Genomic DNA, 21,821 nt, shown 5'->3' on the forward strand with positions numbered 1-21,821 from the left:
GGAGAAATTGGGGCTGCTCAGTCACAGAAACAAAAGCATAAAAGACAAACGGAAAGTAGTAAATCCTGATAACTGAGATGATCCTAACCCAAACTGTTGGGTGTTTGCTGCAGACACGACAAAAGTTGGCTGGCTAAATAATGGACATTTATGTTAGGAAGTAATAAAAGGTTTCTAACAATGAAAACAGCTGAGAATCAGGATACGCTGCCTTGCTCATCTAGAGAACATCGGTTATCAGAGGTTTAATAGCACATTAGACAAACAGATACCAAGAATTGTCCTAGCACAGTTCAGTCTGCTTGGAGCAGGAAGGTAAACCCAATGTTCTCTCCAATTTCCCCGCTCTATTTTTCTGTTCAGCAAATCCCCTATCATTTAGAAAATGCAACGAGAAGTATAAATTCTTACACCACAGTGCATTTTCTATCCATTACACAAACCACAGACAGCTATGAAATTATGGGCAATTTTAGTCAATGAGCTATTCTAGTCACTCACATATTCTTCATTGTGTTTTGAGAAACAATAGTTTATTATGGCTTAGTATCAAATTCTCAAAGTGGTTTGCCCACATGGGCTCCCGCCTGCATTGGCAAATTCTCTCTGGAAGCCTGCACCATTTGCCTTCATTTTTTGTCACAACTAGCTTTGCTTCAGCTCTCCAGAAATGAAGGACACACAGCTGTTCCCTGCCAAGTAAGCTTCCCCAGAGAATTATTTTTACCTGTCAAAAACCTTCTGAAATACGAGTGTTGGGAGCACAAAAAGGGGTAAATTCTGCTATAAAAAAATAAACGAACCTACATGGCCTGAAATTTGTTTGTGGCAGGTTACACATTTGCTTATATATGTATCTTTACCAAAGGGCAGGAAACATTTAATTAATAAACACCTTCAGAATTCACAGACAGCTCTTATTTCTGACTCCTTGTTCACTTACAGTAAATTAAAAATGACCTTTGGAAATGCCTGCCAATACCACCTGCCATTCAAATGCATTATATTAATGGTTCTCCCTGCTTGCTTTGGATAAGTAATTAAATTTGGGAAGATTACTTTTCTACCACTTACCTCCTGATGAGAAAACAAATCACCAGGAAGTCGTTCTAGAAATGAGGAGAGTGAAAAAGACGACTTCTTTCCTTGCACATCAATAACTTTGAGGTGCTCTGGGGAAGGGCTCAAGAAGGCGTAAAGTGCTTCACTCTGGCACAGTCTTTCATCAGAGAGCAATTTCTATGGAAGAAAAATAATGACAGAAACAACAAGAAATGTTTAATTGGTGTGTTAAGGTACAAAACATGTCAGGCCATCCAATAAAACTGGTTATAACATGGCTCAGAGGCAGAGTGAAACAAAAAAACAACTCATGTCTCACAAAGGTACTATAAGAAGCTAGTTTTATAGTATTAGAACTAGTAAAATTAAAGGCTTTTGCTTACAACTTTCTTTTTGAAGTTCTAATTTGTAAGGAATTTGTTGTGAAGTGCTTTACAAGATTCATTATCTACTGTTTCTTACTTAATCAAAGTTTAAATTAGCTTACCATTAGAGGAATGATTACTATCAGCCAAACTCATCTCAAATTCAGGCATTTTGGACAACTTCAACACATATATCATCAAACCTTATATCTAACCTATTTGTTCTATTTCGGCAACAGAGAGATAACATCCACTCAACTCTCCCACTCAGATATCTGTTAGTTTTGTCTTTGTTTTCTCACCTGCAGAAAACTGTTAAGCTGGTTCTTGGATTTCTCCATGAATTTCTGGTCTATGGATTTGAAGGGCAGCTTGCTGAGAGAAGGCAACTGAACTTTCTTTAATGACGGAAAACACTGTAGAAGAGACAGGAGAGCTCACTTAACATGAAAAATACCTTTTCTTACCTATTATGGACTGACACCACTTCCCTTCACACCACCACTATTAATGTATCGCTTATTAGACAGAAAGGTTAAGGCACTGTAAAAGGACACCTTCTCTGTCCCCATAAGCTGCCATTTCTAGTACCTCCCTAGAAGCTAGAGACAAAATCTAGTTTTAAAAGAGGCTTGTGTATACCAGCGCAGAGCATACACTATTTTGACCTTGAGTTAGTTCAGTAAAACATTCATTATTAAGGGGACAAAAATAATCAACAAGTTTCATAAGCATCTGGGAGTGGCCAGAAACATGCATGGAAAACAAGCTCTAAAAGCTCAAAGGCTGCCATAAAAACTGGTATATGAATTTTTATCTGGTTTTCCCCTTTCCAAGCATCATTCTGACAAATTTTAGCAACCTGCATCTTCTCCCTCCCCTAACCAAGATCCGTACCTCACTGAGTTTCCGGTGTATGTTCTGAAACTCACTGAGCTTCCTGGGAACAGTCCAGTTCTTAGTTTCAGCTCCACCAACATCTTGTAAACTCACCATGACAGAGTAACAGGGCACTTGTTCTCCATTCTCTTCCAAAACCTTTTGGGGAAGAAACCAACAGTAAGGTACGCTACTCTAAAAGCAAATAGTGGAACATTTGGGCTGCCAGATGAATGGCTTGCAATTTCAGTCATCATCAGTCCCACGCTTCTCTTGCGGTTTGAAGGTGACACATGGAGCAATACCCCCTTAATGAACTAAATTTAATGCAAAATGCTGTGTAAGTCCTGAATGAGTCCTCCAGCTAACCGCTATTACACTTCACATACAGCTTGGCAGTGCTGTCCATCAGCAATCAGATCTCCCTGACATGTCTTTTTCAAAGAGCTGCATGTAATAGTTAATGTGCATACCACACAGCATTCTGATTACTCACCAATACTCCAGCTCTCCCATCTGCATTTTTCTGAGTGTTCTCCCTTTATTTCCCACTTCTTTCCCTGTGTTCACACTCAGGCTTACCCACATGCCAGGCACAGCAGCTCTGCAGCTGGGCCTTGCAGCAGCTGGTGCTGACTCAAGCAATTTCTCTGCTCACTTGAGCTATTCTGCATGCACAGAGCATGATATCCATGCAGTGTTTGTTTCTGAAGGACTCACAACTTCATGAAACTACTAATGAATCGAGCTGTACAACAGCCAGAGGAAGGAGGAGCGATTAACCACACAGTGTAAATGGGAAAACTACTGCAAAGTTGTTAAATGATTTTTCTTGAGACAACAGCAGCAGCGTGATCACATTATGCCTTAGTTTGATGAGCCATCTGGGACTTCATCCCTATGCCCTAATGGTAACAGATTTTTGTTTACTTGTTTTAAGGAGACAGCTAAATACATTATGAACAGCAACTAAGGGAAATAAATCCTTTTTTTTTTTTTGGCCAAGCCAAACTGTCAAAAGCTTGTCTTAATATACATGCAAATAACAGCAACATAATTATAAAATACCACTCTTGCATAATCTGAGGAAGGTAGTAATTTTTAAGCTTTTTGTTTTTTTTTTTTTCCTTAAAGAATATTTAACTAATCCAATTGGGATAAGAATAAACTTTAAAGTTCATGTAACATTTTCTGAGAAGCTTGTAAAGTTCTGGTAACACTTAATGCTAGTGATAGATAATTTGACGAGCAGCTACATCACCACTGGAGGAGACACACAGCTAAAACCTGCATTTAAATTTTTAGGCTGTTGAGAGCTGTACATGAAGAATATTCCCTGAGATGCACTCCTAAAGCTGTACATGGACCACTGGGAAACCTGATCTGTGGCCTAGGTTTCACATTTCTCTGCCATAAAACCTGCAGCAGCACCCAGGCAGAATGCAAAGCATCAGCCTGAACATGTGAAAATGTGCCTAGTTCCCAGCACAGCTATTTGGAGAACTGCTTTTCTCCTGCCAGACTACTGCAGAAAGAGACGCTTGAATGGTCTCCAAAATGTAGGTCAGGGAGGCCTGGCACAAACAGACTCAGATCTCTGGGACAGTCCCTGCCGTGTCTACCTACCCCTGAGCTAGGTTGGGTTTGTGTCTCTAGATGACTCACAAACACTTCCTGGCAGATGCTTATGAAACTGAGAGAGCAGTGATGAATATGCTGATTTAAGCCATCCATATTATCCTCCATTACACATTCATCCACAGCATAGGGATTTGCATGTGTGTAGTGTATCTGAACTGTAAGTCAGCAGAAATGCATCCCTCTGGAAGCACACTCTCAAAATGGGAGGACTCAGTACTTAACCATAGAATGGTTAGGGTTAGAAAGGACCTTAAGATCATCTAAGATCATCCCATGGGAAGGGATACCACACACTAGGTATACCACACCAGGTTGCTGAAGGCCCCATCCAGCCTGGCCTTGAATACTGCCAGGGATGGAGCATTTGCCACTTCCTTGGGCAACCCCTTCCAGTGCCTCACCACCCTCACAGTAACGAACTTCTTCCTTATATCTAACCTGAACTTCCCCTGTTTAACCCATTACCTATCACTACCGTCCCTGATGAAGAGTCCCTTTCAGGCATCCTTTGCAGGCCCACAGATTCTGCTTTTAAGTAGGATCCACGTTCAAAATCACCTTAGTTTTAATTACTAAGTGAAGATACATTACAACTTCCTTCAAATACCCTCATATAGATACCTGAAAGTCTACAGGATCCAAAGAATGCATACTTTTCAATCAACTGAAGTACTTGTGCATGTGTTTTTCCAGATTAGTGAGTCAACTGGAAAACAGAAAAATGGGATGTTAGGAGGTGTTGCCTATGCCAGGAGATTGAGTTCTTTGCTGTAATAGGCACCACCTCATACAACCACTAACATGAATGAATTCAAACTTGTGTAACAACTTCTTTTCCATCCCTGCTACTACAAGTCTACTCTAGACCCCCAGCCTGGTCACTGGAAGCTTAATTTCAGTTTCTCATTTGTTCCAACAACTCTTCACTCCTCCTTTATGTTTAATGTTATCAGTGTGTTTCTACAGACGGCCCTACTCTTACCCTTTTGCTCAGCTAAGCAAATTAAAGTGCTTTCACAATCACTTCTCATGGGAGAAGTTCCTCATTCAGTCCATTCAAATCCACCCTTCTTGAAGGCAATGGCCTGCAGAACAACTCTAGCACTTCATCATCTCATACAGAAACTCCTCTCCTGATATATTCAAGGGCTGCATTTGCCTTTTTCACACCTGCAGCCCACTCAAGACAAACCGCACATCTGACAAGCCACCAGCATACCTACTGCTTCCAGCCAAAAGGTGCTCCAACAGGTGGGAGACAAAGCACACAGATCCTGACGAACGCTGAACCTTCCATGCCATGCTGTGAAACTTCACTGCTCTTCTATAACCTCAGTCCTTTCTGAGGAAAATCCCAACCCTCTTCCAGCTCTGACTCTTCATGAGCATAAACTTAACATTTGTTCTTTGGTTTGATTTTCCAAGTCCAAAGGTCCTGTGACAGTCTCAGCCCCGATCATCTCACAGCACTGCAAGGGCTCTCAGAATCAGCCCCTAGGATGGAATTTCCACAAGTCTCCTCGGCCCCTTCTCAGCCCCCTTCCTCAACAGCTTACAGCTATGAGTCCTTCAGGTTATTCACTGCTGCTTACCAAGCAATTTGGTTGCCTATATGCTAACAGAAGAGCAGAACAGGACCAAAAAAACCCAACCCCCAAAACACAAACTAGCAACCACCTTTCTTTCTGGGTATTCTAGTCCACTGAACCTCTTCTGCTGTTAAACATAGTAAGACACAAAACATGTAAGTACTGCATCTGTGAGACATAGCAGAGACACAACTGCACCCAAGTGTGATTCACAGCATGGTAATATAACAAGAGACAGTTCTCATAAAAAACAGTGCCCCTAAAATAGCAATTTGCCCAATGCCAAAACCAGTTCATATATATATAGGTATTTTTGTAACTCCATTACAACAACAGTGTCTGAGGAATAGAAATGCTATATGTGCACTGTAGTAGTCTCTGGGGAAACAGAGGTGAAGTTCAGAAGAGATTAGGGTTTCTGCCCCAAGTAAACACAAAGCATACACAATGTATGCAAAGGTAAAAGGAAAGTATACACAGCTTTTTATTCTTCTTCATGGAATTTTGAACTGACCCAGAAGATAAGAAGTCATAAACACCCCCGTACCTCGCCTGAGACAATGACGGCTTTCCACAAGCCAAGATTCTCACACCACCAGTCTGTTCGTGCAATGTGTAACTGAAGGTCACTGTGCTCTCTCTCCATGAGAGTAATTTCATCCTTCAGCTTAGAAACAATCTGTGGAGGCAAGTTTATTGATTACTATTGGTAAGAAGCAGCTTGTGCAACATGGAGAAAAGGCACAAAAGCCAAGAGGGAATGAATAATTTGGATGGGAAAAAAGTTGTGAGGGAAGCTATGATGCCTTTTATAAACTTGTAGAATACACGATAATCTTAAAGGTCAACCCTGACACTAAAATACAAATTAATTAGAAGGACATGCTAGTATCTCACTATCAGCATAAAATACACTTTAGATATGATTACATATTACACCCCTATATTACACACTGTATGTTGTATACAAACTTGAAAATCCAGTTACTCAAATACACATTGCTGACGACCTCCTCCTTACCATTTTCAGATATACATGATGTGACCAAAGAACCTGGGAATAGATTTCATTTCTAGGACGTTTGCTATGTTAACAATCAATCAGGAAGTTACCACTTAGTTCACTGTAGTTTTGGAAAGGAAAGGACTTATTGTGGAAAGAACACATTCAAAAAGATGTTCTCATCAAGAAACAGATTTTACTTTTACATCCGGAGGAGAAAAAATAATGTACCTGTGATAAGGTGCTCTCAACACTGACCACTCCAAGTATCCATTTAAGAGCTCCACAGGTAAATGCTACTGCAGCAACACAGGCACTGGGGGGTAAAGAACACATCTGTGCTCTCACCACTCTGAACAGTAGCAGCTGAATGACAAATAAGGGGTATCCTCTCCCAGCTGAGGACACACACAGAAGAACACAGCAGAACAGCTGTGGACACATTTCCACTTGTCTGCAGCAGAGAGATGTGGAAGGGACAGAGGGAATGAAGCTAACCATGGTGGCCTCAAATGCTAGTGTCCACATCTTTCTTTCAGTGGGAAAGCAGAGATATGCCAGCAGAGAATGAGTGTGGCATCAACCTCTATTTAGACCAGCATCTCAGCACTCACTCTGAACCCAGGCTCTGAGCAATGACTAATGCCCACATACATTTTTGCCATTCCTAGGATGAAAGCATTTTGGGGAGACACCTTGGCTACTTGTTCATCTCGCCCACTGTCAACGATTTGCAGTCAACCTCATTGCACCTCAAAAGTTTGGCCCAGCTGCTGCATCTGAACAACAGTCTTGCAGTATCATCCTCAGTAGCAATGCAAATGAGTTGGCCTAAGCCAAATGCAAATCACTTGCTGCTGCCTAAGTTCTTAGATTGCTTAACTGTTGCACTTTGCCAAGAGAAAAAGATTTACTTCTTTTAATCCAAGCCCAGAGAGACAGTTATATATCCCTCAGAATTTTTAGACTGATGAAAGTGTGCCCTGAAGACTTCTCCTAACTCTTTATAAAAGAAATCAGTCACTTTTATAGGTTTGGGTTGGGTTTTTTTTCCCCCTTTATCAGAGCAAGCCAGACACAACTGTAGATTATGAAACTGTGCTGCTGTATCAAGGCCAGCAGAGGGAGCGGAAGTTAACCAGCACATCCCTCATCTGCAGTGCTGTGCATGCAGGAGGGACAAACAAGCCACCATAAAGAATTACACAAATAGATGCGGGTCGGGATGTAAGGAGGAAATACTATTTGCCATCGACATAGCAGCAAGACCTCTGGGAAAATGGCCATTACTCTATGACAAACAAAACCAATAAATCATACTTGCAATTTTACTTAGAATAGCTTTAAAAAAAAGAAATGGTAAAATTAATTAAGTTCTCATTTCACTTTCTCTAACCAGCTGGTTGAAATAGCAATCTGACCTGTCAAAAAAAAAACCCTGGGACAATTGGATATTACACTAACAAGTACATAATATTAAAAGACTGAAGACACTAAAGGTACTTACCTTTTTGTCAGGTTTTGGTGAATTACATAACGAATTTAGAGCCTGTTTTTTATACTCAAGTTTGTCATTTAGCTGGCGAAGTTTATTTACAGCATAACTGGCTTGTTCATTAATTCTTGTGCTGCATTCTTCAGTAGCTTCTTCACAACCTTGGCTCTAGGAATAGGAAATGGGAGTAATTGCATCATTAATATGAAAAAGGAGACAAATACTGTTTGCTCCATAGGCATTTTATGCGTATGAACACTTCTTGATATATATAAAAATAGGTATAACAGATTCTAATGGATATTCCAACCATCAGATCCCACATGAAATGCAAGTCTGTTAAAAAACTCAACCAACCAAAACCCAGAACCAACAGAGCTTTATTACCACTCACACCACAACTCTTTGCCAACTCTTATGAACCATGTAAAATGACCTTCAAGCTAAGGCTTTAGTGTAAATAAGAGGAAGAATCAAAGTTTATTTTAAAAGCAACAACAGCTTAGTAGTCATGATCAATATTCAGAGCCAGACAGAAAAGCAAATACTTAGCTCTGAACTGAAAGATAATGAGATGGGGGAAACACAGGACAAAACCAAAACACCCCACAGTTCTAACAAACAGTCCTGCCTCCCACAAACTCTCAGAAGACAGATTTATCAACCTGCAGGACAATCTAAACCATGTCCTCTCTCTTCATAAACAGATTTTACTGCTGTTTTCAGACGTGTTAACAAAAATGTGTTAAAAGCTCATACGCATTACCCTAAACCCATAAATCATTTCTCATACTCATTCAGACAAATCAACAACTTTTTCCATCTTGTGTACTATAGGCATGCAAAAAAATAGGAACTTTCACACCTTTCAGTGACATTCTCTTTAACGTCTTTACCTCAGCCTCACCTTTCCTACTGTACTTCCCCAAATAAGCATGAAGAGACCTTGAGACACAGCACACACGGCACCGAGATGTAACTGCTGCCATGTTCAAAGATCTTTGAGACCTGCTTGTGATTGAAGGTATCTAAATTTATCTGTGGGAAGCTATGAATCTCACCTCATGAAGGAGAGAGCTCTGTGTTCTGCGAATGATATTCCTACTAAGTAAGCTCTACGTTTATACAATTAACAAAAAGATGACAGAAGGAAGTCTTATAATCTACTAAATTCACAAGTTTTAGAGGAGACAAGCCTACTGCAAATTCTGCACTATTTTACATCTTAGTAAAAAAGGCCTGAAAATAGATATAATCTCCTTAGTGTGATCCCCCTAAGGGAGAGTAATATAATGCAGAAGTTAGGAGGTCTACGCTATGAAATCCATGCGCTGTTCCAGCTTTGTATTTGCCAGCCCTGTCCTTTCTTCTGTCTGCTTCCATGGACTGGCAGGTAAGATACTGCCTCCAAGCATGCAGACAGAGGTCAGTCTACAGAAGCTACTTATCATCTCCTGGCACAACAATAATACAAATAATAATTAACAACACTGAATGTTATTCAAAACACTACTGAACAAAACCATCAAAATAGGGAACAAACCAAACCAAATCCTTACACTTGTTGGGAAGCACAGAGGTAAAAAAGAATTCAAACAGCTGTTTTGAGCACTGGAGAACTAAAACTTTTCACATGAAGAAGCTTGGTTCTAGTAATCAAAGGATTTCAATTAATTACAAATTAGTAAGGCTCTGCTCCCAGAGGTAGCCTAACGTGATTTCTGTCATCAACATTTCAGACACAGGAAAAACTGGATTTATCACAAAAATGCTAAAACTACAAGGTAACAAGTTACCTGCCTTCAAATCATCAAATCTATCAAATAAACAATCAACACACTCAAAGCTGAGATCATAAAGGACTGTCCTGCTTTCCTCTGATTCCTAAACTGATAACGACTTACATTTCTGCAAGTCCTGCAGAACACAGACTTCGGGCTTATTTTAGCAATCTGACACGTGCAACACTGATGCAACCACCAGATCCTATTTCCTTGAAGTGCTGAACGCAGGCACTGCTTGCTTCTGTATTTCACATCTACTCAGGACTTTTCAAAGGAGGATTGTCCAAGGAGCAAAAAGCCATGCCAGAGTGGAAGGAAGAAGAAAGAGCTTGTTTCACATGCAGCAGAAACAGCTGACTGGCATCCTCAACTGCAATCTTCTGATAAGATTTTCTCAAGTTTAACCAGGGCTCACTGTTTTGTCCTCCCCTCGATGAGGACACTAGGTGCCTTTTTACCTATCCAGCTCTAACAGTATATTTATAGAGAATTAACATAGTTAACTCCCACAGTCCCCCAGGAAGCAAGGACACAGATTTCCAAAACTTAAACTAAAATGAAAACAATATTTGCTAACAATATCGATCCTTCCAGAAACATAGGATTTCTCAGCTGTGGCTTCCTATACATGGAGAGGGAAAAATCCCAAACCTATTAGCCAGTAGTGCATTTTCACTAACATCTAAACAGCACTGAAAGCTTCAGAAAAAAGGAACTCTTATTTATTTTCACCTTGAAGACCATGAAGCATGGCACAGCGCTACTAGGACTGCTCCAATTGACAGATGCTCTAACAGTATATGCTACTTCATTTGTTGTTAAAATTGGAAAAAAACTTTAACCATGTAAGCCAACTTGGCAATATTTAAGTTTTCACAGCAGACTCAGCCTTCAGATCCAGCAGACTCAGAGGAAGGACAGATGATGCTGGTGTGTTATCTGACAGAGGACAACTAGCCCTTAAGTGCTGCATCAGTTTTCTTACAGAAACAGCTATCTCTGTTAGACTATACGTAAAATATATGTAAGAGATTAAAAAGCACAATGTTTAGAAATTTCTGGACAAAACCAAGAACAGCCTTTACTCAAAGTTCTAATAATTGCAAACACAAGGACAGAAAGTCTTTGAAGCATCTACCACCCCCAACACATAGCTGAGTTTGCAGCAAAAGCAGAAAACGTGTCTTGAATCTTTTATCAAGAATACAGGGAGAAACAAACAATGAAAAATCCAGCAAGCTCTAAAAGTTCAATATTGGAAGCAATTTACTTATAACAGCTCATCTCTGCAGATTTCTTGATATGCAGACTACCGAGACTGTAATAGCTCACCTACAGAAAGTCATAGTTAAGCAGTAATTACAAAGCCATAGGTTCCGGAAAAATTGTTTCTAAAGGGGAGGATGTAAATCAGTATCTCTGGATTCTGCTTCTTTGTCCCTTCACAGCCAGTCTGAGACAAAGTCTGTCCCGCGCAAGGTCACGTGTAAAATGCAGACACCCATGCCGATCTGAAGCGGCAGCCTGACTTAAAGTTGCTCACTGGTCTGAGATGCTCTTGTCAAAATGTTCTTAAACTTAACACAAGTTCTCCCAACAATGACTGATTTAGAGAACCCACTGAAAAAAAAAGGTCCCAAGACAGCTGCCATCGGGTTATTGCTTATGACATTCTGAATGTCCTGTTTTAGTATTTACAGTTCTATTGCTATTTTAATCAGTTTTATTTTCCAACACAGCCTATTCATTTATTCAACAAATTATCGAAAAAGCACTAAGATCCTATTTTTCATTACTTTTTCCTCCACTTCTCTGCAGCTTTTAAAAAGCACTTAGAATGAAGGAAATGCACAGGGGATGGGGACAGACAACTTCTAGACAGAACCCTATTGATGTTTCAGTGTGTTTTCCTTCATTGAAAAGCAGAGCAGCTGAGCTTGTATGGGGTGTATTTTGAGTTCTCTGATACTAAGGAGGGTAATAAATGATACGAAATACAAAACGCTTAGAAATCTGAAATATCTACTAATATGAAGTTTAAGCAGTCATTTTGTACCATTTTGTTTCAAAGAGCTTGCAAACATATCAGGTTTGCCTGATGACACTACAGGAGTGATGATATTTATAAATACATCAGAAAAAAAAAAGTAGTCCAAAGCTCAAGGACAGCAGATGTTGCTGTATGCTTTACTCAGGGTCATCTTCAGATCACCTTAAATAACAGTGAAAGAAACTGTCTGTGTGACTCACCACTTCATCTCTGTCCTCAGGAGTTAGCTGAACAGAACTTCTTTCTTCCTCCTTCTTGACTGATCTCTCATATAAATCACTGACAATGAATGAGGGGTAGTATCTGTCCTTTAGAGTCTCGTAAACATCTGCCTGAATTCTGTAGAATACTTCAATTCCTTTATTCCCCACGAGACTTTGCTGTATTTCTTTATAAAGGGATTTTTCCACAGGTATTTCTCTGCTTTCCACAAAAAAATTCTGATAAATTTCACTCACCAGTTGAGGTATTTCAGCCTACAATGCAGGGAGGGAGGGGGGAGGGAGAAGAGAATAATGAAAACATGTTAAAAATATCAGGATGACTCAGGATCCTGGTGCATAATTTGAAGGATGATCAAACTAATTTCATGCCCAGATGTATGAGAACACACCTGTGAATCTCTTACTGAGATCAAGCACTCTGCCTCTGCACCTATGCTAGGCAGTTGATTTCACAAAATTAATATCCCTGTTTGTTAAGTGAAGAAACATCTGTGTTCTAAAATTACCATAGCTGCTTGGAGAAGAAGCACCCACTGCTTTTAAATGTGTGCTCCAAAAGCTGCTATTCAAAGGAAAAAGTGCTAGAGCAACATTGTGGTCACCATTTTAAGTTCAGATCGTAGAGTTCAGCAGTACTGGCTCTCCTGTCTTCTTATTAAGATCAACTCTCTTTATATGTTACCATAGTTAATTTTGAGGGGGAGGGAAATGAAAAAAGAAACAGGAAAAAAGCATAACTGAATAGACATTTATGAGTACACAAGGCCAGGTATTTCCACTGAGCACAGAACAGTGCATAGAGTTGAACTGGGCAGTAATGAACAGTAAAGAGACGAAGTCATGCAGCACAGTCCATGATCATCTCTCTAAATTATTATTTCTCTAAACTGACCCAAATTAAAAAGGTTCTATTCACTCCATTAGTATGGCACAATGTGCTGGCCTGCCTCATATGACACTATCACAGCCACATGGCTGCATAGCTGCTCCCTTTTTGTAATCAGAACTGCCCCTGTAGCGGCAGACCACATTTATGTTCCATGGAGGAAGACAAGCACACTGTGTTAGAATCTCTTTCGTAAAATGGGAAGTCTTGAATAAACTCACTACACATTGTTTTGAAAGCAAAATGAGAAATCACAGCTGAAAGGTCACAAAATGATTTACAGCACCTTTTCCAAACATGAGCAGTTTGCAAATCAAAACTGATCTATACAACTCTCTTTAACGTGCATGACAAACCCTTTTTATGAACACTTCCTAGCCTGAGTTGGTTGTTCCCATTGCTCCAGGATACTTCTTGCAACTTTGTATTTCCTATACCTGGCTCCAGAATTCTCATTCCTACTTTGTCTTAGCACAAATTATAATACAGCATTATTTCCTGGAGAAACTTAGCTGCTCATACAGCAATAGGAGTCGGGGAGATTAAGGGATCTTTCAAAGCACAGTCACTCTTTCAGAAGGATTTTAAAAACATATATACACAAATGTTCATGGCTTTGGATTCAATGGGTTACCTGTCTAACTGGCAAGATGAGAAGTTTATGTACAGACTACCAGTTTCACATGAGCTGATACAACTAAAGCCAAAACATTAATGTAAGTTATTTTTTTTTAACTCTCCGATTGAGCGAGAAATAATTCTACTATTTTAGCATATCCAGTATCCTTTTTACAGGTTATGTTGTTACAAAGAACAACAGGAAACCATCATAACAACAGCCCACAATTTTGAATTGCACATTCTCCTCAAACATTGACATGAGCAAGATAAAACCCCCCTATATTGCTTAGCACCCATCCTATGCTATCGCTGTTTTAATAACGTAAGTACAAAGACATTTCGTAACACCAGCATCCCAAGCAGCAGATTCCCATTAAATGTACAAGCTGCATGGGCTAGCAATTTCTTCCACCTTGTTAGCATTCTTCAGGTACTCCACAGACTCCCAAAGACCGATCAAAGCCATCTTGTCCATCCTTTCCATGTAGATTCGGAAGTGCTCTCGGTATGAAGGGTTGGCCAAAATTTCTTCAAACTGAAGAATCTGAAGAAAGAAGAACTTAGAATAAAACCTGGGAAAAAACCTAACTCTCCATCCCTCATGAGGAAAATCTTTTCACTTGGTGTGCCCACAGAGCACCATGAATGTGTACTAGATTCAAGTGCACAGACCTTCTACAGTAATAGTTTAGCTTCATTTAAAGAAAAATATTTTTAAAGAATAAAAATTATGAGTTAGAAGTACTTGAAAAATAAACACATCTATGCTCCTACCAGGCAGAAATTATTTCCACTTATCTTCTGTCCAGGAGGTAAGACTATATTTCAAAGGACTAAGATGGCATTTCAAGTCATTTATGAAATACTACTGCCAAAAATTTAACTTCTCACGTCCCTGCAAGGCAGAGGAGACAAGCTTGATTCAAACAAATAGTTATACCAGCAGTTGCCACGCCACAGGCCACAGAGCTTTGAGATGTATCTCAATTATTCCCAGGGACCCAGAAAGATGGAGTGTAGTTCTTTACCCTAGCAGCTAAGGCATCCCGTTAACTGTGTGTTATTGAAAAGCATCTATCAGAAATGCAGCCAGGAAAGCGTACAGGCTGTAATATAATGCTCAGGACTCTTCCTGAGATGAGAGAGGAGGGTGTCAAGCAGAGAAGGAAATGAAACATATACTTCCCACACCTAAGCAAATGCTGCAACCATTAAGATGTTGGATTAAAAAGCCATTATTGCTTCCTCATCCTCTACTATTTTTGTGAAGCCAGGCTTTTTCTTCGAGAGAAACACCTACCTGGAAACGAAACACCTCCCTGACAAAATGAACAGATCTTCCCACACTGAACAAACTGAACAACCTTGGCTTCCTTTGAAAAATAGAACCAATTTTCAAAGCACACCATCAAAACCAACCACCCCTTCCCCTCCAACATTTCAGTGTAGCAGCTCAGTCTAGTTTTCATGTAATTCATTTAGTGCCATTATTTATATTGCCAGGAATTCAAATACACCAGAGTGGTCATAGTCTCTTGCTTTGTACCTCACAGACACTAACCAACCTTCAACTTTTTCTTTTAAAAGAAAAGTAGGTCCTTAAGCACTGCAGCTAATGAAACTTAGCTTCCTATGACTTTGCATTTTATAAAAAAGATAATTTGGTATGGAGCAAGACATGAATTCAAACCAAGGCTAAGGCATATTAACCCATGACGTATTTTTCTAATGCAGGTTTTTCAATACCTAATACTACTACAATTCAGGTCATGTATCAGCATCTCTCTGGGAAGATAATTTATTTTACTCAGCTTAGTACCTGTGAGATTCCAGCACCAAGTTACATTTAGGAAAAACAGTCTGCTGGACTCAAGCTGTACGGGAAGAAACCACATCCATGTGCCACAAGTCACTTCCTTAATAAACCAAGCTAAAGAAGGTTCTTTGAAAACCCTAGCTACCTATGTTTTTCCTGAAACAGCTTCCCCAGATTTTGGGCAGTATTTAAGTAAATGATATTTGTCTCAGCTGAACTGCTCCTTTTCATCGACAAAGTTTCTTATCAACAGTCATATGCCATTCTTCTCTTCATCCTTTACCATACCAATACCTTCTGAGCATGGCTTGCTCTTAGCTTCAGAACTATTCAGGTATATGAACACAAATTTCTGTCTTTCAGAGGCTGCACTGTAATTCACCGTGAATAGCACAGAGTCAGGCTTGTTGAAGCTAGACTTACTACAGAAATGGTGATCAGACTGTCCAAGAGAAGCACACAGAGATAACAATTCAAAGGGCAGTCTGTGGTTTAGCCTGATTGTTGTGCATCATCCTATTCTCTATTCAATCTTTTTATCAAGGACAGTGATTTAAAACACAAGCAGAAGAGGGTCTTACAGCCTCTTGAACAGAGATCTTCATCTCCAGGAATTTCAGCTCTATATATGATAACAGAGGTAATAAATCACAATGCAGAGCACATGCTGTTTCTTCTTGAGCAAGAGGTCACTTTGGTCTTTATGCCTCTATTATCCAAAGTATCTCCATCCAGAAAGGGGGTATAATTAACAAACATCCCCTCCCACAATTAATTGTGGGTTAAGTGCTGCTGCAGAGAGCAAGGCAAGTGTAACTATCTGTCCCTCCTAACAAAGGACCCATTGTACAGCTGCCCCATAGTAATTAAAGAGGTGGTGCCTAATAATGCTGTTACATAAACTTCCTATCAGTTACCTTGCAAACTGAAATACTTGAACAAGACAAATTAGTAGACAGAAAAGCTTATCTTAAGGCATGTGTATACCCTCAAATCTAACATCCAGTTAGCAGATATAATCTTAGAATGATCAGCCTCAACAGCATCCCTTCAAGTCCTTTTGACTCGAGAGCAGCTTCTGGGCTTGGAAAAATCAGCAGCTTTACCACTGCTACATCAATTCCCTGCTCCAACAGGGAAGAAGCTAGCATACCACAGCTGCTCACAAGCTCTGCCAAAGACTAGGAAGACGTTAGGATTTTATTTTTTCCAAGCAGGGTGCTCTAACCAGCATCCCTAACATAGGCACACAGAATAGCCTCGTTCTTGGCCCTACAAAGCAAAGAGGTGGTCTTGGCAAATCCCTAAAGATAGTCACAGCCTCTCTCTGGAGAAGAACATAAAAAACTGGTTAATTTGCAAGGACCTGTATGGGCACCAGACACAACACAGATGCACAGTACTCTTATTTCTTTGCAACACACCAGTTTCCCACTGACTACAACCACACTGGCCTACAATGAATAACCACAATAAATCTGATAATAGCACTGCAGATCCTGGGTGAGTAAACAGAATTTGGGCCAGTACTGGTTGTTTTCTGCTGGGATGATGACACAGTCACACTGCAGACATTACACTGGAAAAATGTCTCTTTCCAAGCTGCATTTTCAAGAACAGTAACCAATGCTTTGTCTGTACACCAACTAAAATGAAAGCCTATATTCTTAATTATCTTTTAAGAAGAGGCAAGTCATCATAAGGTTATCTTTGTCACACAGAGCAGTAGCTGAAATAAATGCAACAATTAGCTATCTATCAGGAAGTTTATACTGCATAAGGTACCTGAATGATTCACTGCACATACACCAACAGAAAAACCCCTGCCTTGAGACTCACATGTTCATGAAATTCTGTTGTAAGACACCCCATCTGCAGGCAACAGGGGAACAGCAACTGAAGCTTGCTTTCTTTATATCCCCAAATTCTGTACCAGGAAGTATCCTGACAACATGATCTCAAGTTCGGAAATCACAGTGAAAGTCTTGTCAGTCACCAGCTACATCAGCATCTATCCACGGATAGAGAGAATCATAGAATAGTTAGGGCTGGAAAGGACCTTAAGATCATCTAGTTCCAACACCCCTCCCATGGGCAGAGACGTCCCACCCTAGACCAGTTTGCTGAAGGTCCTGTCCAACCTGGAAACTGAACAGTGCCAGGGATGGAGCATTTACCACTTCTTTGGGCAACCTGTTCCAGTGCCTCACCACCCTCACAGTAAAGAATTTCTTCCTTATATCTAACCTGAACTTCCCCTGTTTAAGTTTGAACCCATTACCTGCCCCTTATCCCATAACTACAGTCCCTGATGAAGAGTCCCTCTCCAGCACCCTTTTAGGCCCCCTTCAGATGCTGGAAGGCTGCTATGAGGTCTCCATGCAACCTTCCCTTCTCAAGGCTGAACAGACAGCCCCAGCTTTCTCAGCCTGTCTTTATACATGCTGGAAGCAAGACCTTCTGCAGGAGTTTCAACTTGCTCCTCATCAGGTTTATGAACATGAACTTCCTGTGCCTCAAAAGTACACTTGGGCTATTTCCTTGCTGTTTCACATCTAGTCCAGGATCAGAATGCCACAGCTCCTCTTACCACCTGCAGTTCACAAAAAGCTCTGCTAAGGAGATGCTGTGACTGCATCCATTAAATCACAGATGTGGTGATGTGGCTATTGTGCTGAAGACAACAGAGAAAACAAATGGTTTGCTGAATGAACACGGACAACAAGAACTCAATAATTACTGCATTACTATACAGGTAACATTTCTACGAAAAAAGACTAAACCTGCACTGACCATAAGTAGATTAGAAGAGATGCTTTATATATTACACTAATTTAAACTGCATTTTCTCTGAAAGCAAATCTACCACCAAGGACAGAATATACATCAGCATTGGAGCTAATGACAGAATTCAGACTCAGAAAGCAGCTGGGGTTGGTTTGTTTGCTTGTTTGCTTATAAGCTTTTGATTATAACTTACACATTCATGACCTCCCTAGAGAACCCAGATTCAGGATAATAAGGTGAGTGAAACATATGCAAAGTCAAATACATAAAAGTCACAGGACTACCTAGTCAAACAGAAAACTGACACTGTTTTATAATTAGCTTCTGCTGTGAAAGGAGAAAAAAAAAAGTATTTCAAAGCACCTAATTTCTGTTTCTTAAATCTGTAAAAGAGGAACATCGACAGCTCCAAATAATCCACCTCCACATTTAAGACCATAATCCAAACCATAATAGCACCAGCAGTGTTATTACTCCTCTACTACTGCAGAAAAGAGGAAGCTTTCTGTAGGTTGCAGAAGTAAAACCAAAATACAAGTTTAGGTCAGTAGTCAATTTGTTCTTTGTTCAACTAATACCAAATATTCCCCAGAGTTAATACTGTATTTGTGCTTCTGTACTACACTTACATAAAATCAAACGCCATCAGTAGATGCTTATTTCAAGTTACATCCCATGTAACTCGAAGGAAAGCAAGCTTCCAGTTTCTTCTATACAAACTAGTTATTCTGCAAGTTAAGTGCTATCTAGCAGAAAAACTGGCACAGCCAGACTCTAAATTTACAGAAATTATGGGCCACCGGGAGCAGCATACCAACATTAGCTTATCTACTAAGTCCCAAACTATGCCTTTCCCTTTTGCTTAGAAAATGTTCCAAGTGTTCTGAGCGTTCAGTCAATACTGCCCACATAGGAGCGGCCAGCATCCAAAATAGAACTAGCTGCCTTGAAATAACCCATACTGCAGCTACCACAGTGCAGAAAGAGGATGGGAAGAAGCAGCACTAAAGAGAGCCCCCTTCATAAGCCAAGCCCTGAGCATTTTTCAGTGCTCAGAAGAGAACAGCGAGGCCTCCATCTTTCATTCAGCCTCCCTTGGCCTGTTTCCTGATAAGAGAGCTGGGGACAACAGAAGAAAGCAGCACTTTTGCTGTTTCCTATGCTGACATGGATGTGGAGGGGTTCTAGGGCTTCTTCATAGAAACTTCATCAAAAGCTTAGAAACAGAGCAGATCCTATTGCTTCTGCCACCACTACAACAAATGCCTGTGCAAGGAGTATTAGTTCCTATTAATAATACCATTAACTCAATATGGAGGTGCTCATAGGTATAATTGCAAGATACACAACCCCAGGTTAGCAGCTCCTATCAAAAAACTCCATCAGGTTATAAAACATGCAACATCAAAGGCAGGAATTCCTTTGTTTTTAATACAATAATACTATGTTTTATTGTACTGCTGACACCATCCAGTGCACTTTCACTACTTGATTCTGTTCCTGAATAATCTTATGTCACTATGTATCTATCTTGTAAGGCCCATAACAACTCAGCAGGCACCAAAAGTGGCATCAGTGGCTCATGTGGTGCTGCCACATGCTTCTCTCTCTCCTTTTCTCCTTGGCACCTCTCACTACACTCCACTCCAGGAAACAGATCAGGACTGCCTTGGCACATCTATAACATACTGTCTGAAATCACACTTTAAGGATGAGGGCGGTAGCCAACTGCCCTCTTTCAGGCATTACTCAAGACAGACAAAGTAGACAGTTAAGAACTATTTCTCCACCATGCAACTTTTTCTTACATGCCAATAAGTTACAATTATTATAAGGACATAATAAAAATCAAAGATCTCTGCATGAAAGGATAACTTCTCTTCTACCTATATAAAAAAAGATGAAAACTTTCTCATTTGAGTACATCTATTACTGTACTTCGCCCAAAGGGAACAGAGTAGATTACACAAAGAAGTCACTAAACTTATTGAAGTTTAGCAAGGATAAGTAGCCATTGTTTTATTTTTGTAGATGCTGGCTAACATGACAGTATTTTTTTCTAATTCCAGACTACAGTGATGTTGAAAACCAGCAGTCAACAGCTTTACCAGAGCTTTTTTGCAATGACAGCCCTTATATTTTTTTCAATTCTTTCCACAAGTAAGTGTTTGCTTTAGAATAACTTGGTGTTTGCAAAACCCGCAAGTATTTCCAAAAGTACACATAACAAAGGCTGAAGAAACACTGCACATGTGTTGGCAATCTTCTATTTGAAGGCAAGCTGACACTTTCAGAAAGGTGGCTAGCATGTCTTTATTAGCTCCCTATATGCAGTACATCTGAAAAATCACACATGCTCATGAGGCACTTTACCCTTTGTCAAGTTTCACATGTAGAAACATCCCAGGCAGAGTGATCACTATTTTTCAGGTACTTCACTGATCTTTTCCCTAAACAAACTATGAAGCAACTAATTTGTACTTGGCTTGGAGGGAAGAGAGTGATTAATGGTAGTGAGGATAATACCATCCAGTGCTAACACATTTAGAATGACCTTCAGACAATTTATGTGCTATTCAGTTTATACCTTCTGACTCTGAGGGCCATCGCCTTCCTCAGAAATGCCATCTTCCTGCTGATCATAAGCAGGCCCTCCCAGGAGCCTTATTCTCTTCTCACATTGCTTCTTTGCCACCGTCAGCTGATTAATATATCTCTTCACATTGCGAGCCCTCAGTAGGTCAGCTTTCATTGCTGCAGTTTCTTTTCCTTTTGAATCTAAGAATAAAGCAGATCAGAGACAGTCCTTCACAACATGAAAATATCATTGCACCACTGCCTCTGTGACCTGCCTGATCAAAGTATTTTTCATTCTGGAGTCAACTCCATACATCAGAACAGATAATGCAGAGTTTGTATTTGAAACGACACGGTGACTTTGAAACATTCTCCAATGATACCTAAAGGGCTTATACAAAACAGTTCAGAAAAAAAAAAAATCATTATTCAAACATCCAGTGAAATCTGACTCTTCCAGCTCTCTTCTCCTAGTTTGTTGCAAGACAGAGGGGCTCAAGACTTGTGTACTACACAATGTACACTGATCAGATGGCTTTGGGAAGTTACCTGCAGTTATGGTGTATGACAGGTAACACATGAAACTGATGGTTTATGTACCTTAGTGAACGTAACACTGACTACCTAGAGCCATGAGGGACTGGACTCAGCCCCTCCAGACCAGCATGACATGTTTCCACGCATCTCGTTTACAAATTCAAATTTCTTGAGCCTGATGTGAACAGCACATCATACAGCATCTCCTCCCCACAGCAACACTGCTTGAATTTCATTCAAAATGGCCATACGACTAAGAAGAAAAATCTTACAGTTCACACCAAGACTGCACAGTATTGAAGTAACATGAAAATGACAGCTGAATAGGATCTGGTAATAAAACACATAATGTTTGTGTATTCTACATTCCAGCCTCTTCAGCTAATTACCAGGGTCTAAAAAAAGAAGCAGCAGATAAACCAGATTAAAAAACCCTACTGCACTGAAGTAATTCCTGATTTGTATCTGCTGATTTTACATTTATACACTGGTTTTATTTTCCTCT

The 21,821-nt window shown here is 40.1% G+C and overlaps 1 protein-coding gene across 1 annotated transcript in view; it reads right to left on the reverse strand.

The window, feature by feature from the left end:
- Positions 1-21,821, reverse strand: part of SNX25 (sorting nexin 25) — a 78,925-nt gene that overhangs the window by 7,548 nt on the left and 49,556 nt on the right. Inside the window, exons 7-14 of the mRNA XM_031048946.2 lie at positions 20,790-20,980; positions 14,012-14,143; positions 12,069-12,344; positions 8,047-8,202; positions 6,084-6,215; positions 2,325-2,465; positions 1,730-1,843; positions 1,075-1,239 (exon numbers count right to left, since the gene is read on the reverse strand). Of these exons, the coding sequence (XP_030904806.2) occupies positions 1,075-1,239; positions 1,730-1,843; positions 2,325-2,465; positions 6,084-6,215; positions 8,047-8,202; positions 12,069-12,344; positions 14,012-14,143; positions 20,790-20,980 (1,307 nt within the window). The remainder of the gene's footprint in view (positions 1-1,074; positions 1,240-1,729; positions 1,844-2,324; positions 2,466-6,083; positions 6,216-8,046; positions 8,203-12,068; positions 12,345-14,011; positions 14,144-20,789; positions 20,981-21,821) is intronic.

The sequence above is a fragment of the Melopsittacus undulatus genome, chromosome 7 (genome assembly GCF_012275295.1).
Source record: "Melopsittacus undulatus isolate bMelUnd1 chromosome 7, bMelUnd1.mat.Z, whole genome shotgun sequence".
In the NCBI taxonomy this organism is placed as follows: Eukaryota; Metazoa; Chordata; class Aves; order Psittaciformes; family Psittaculidae; genus Melopsittacus; species Melopsittacus undulatus.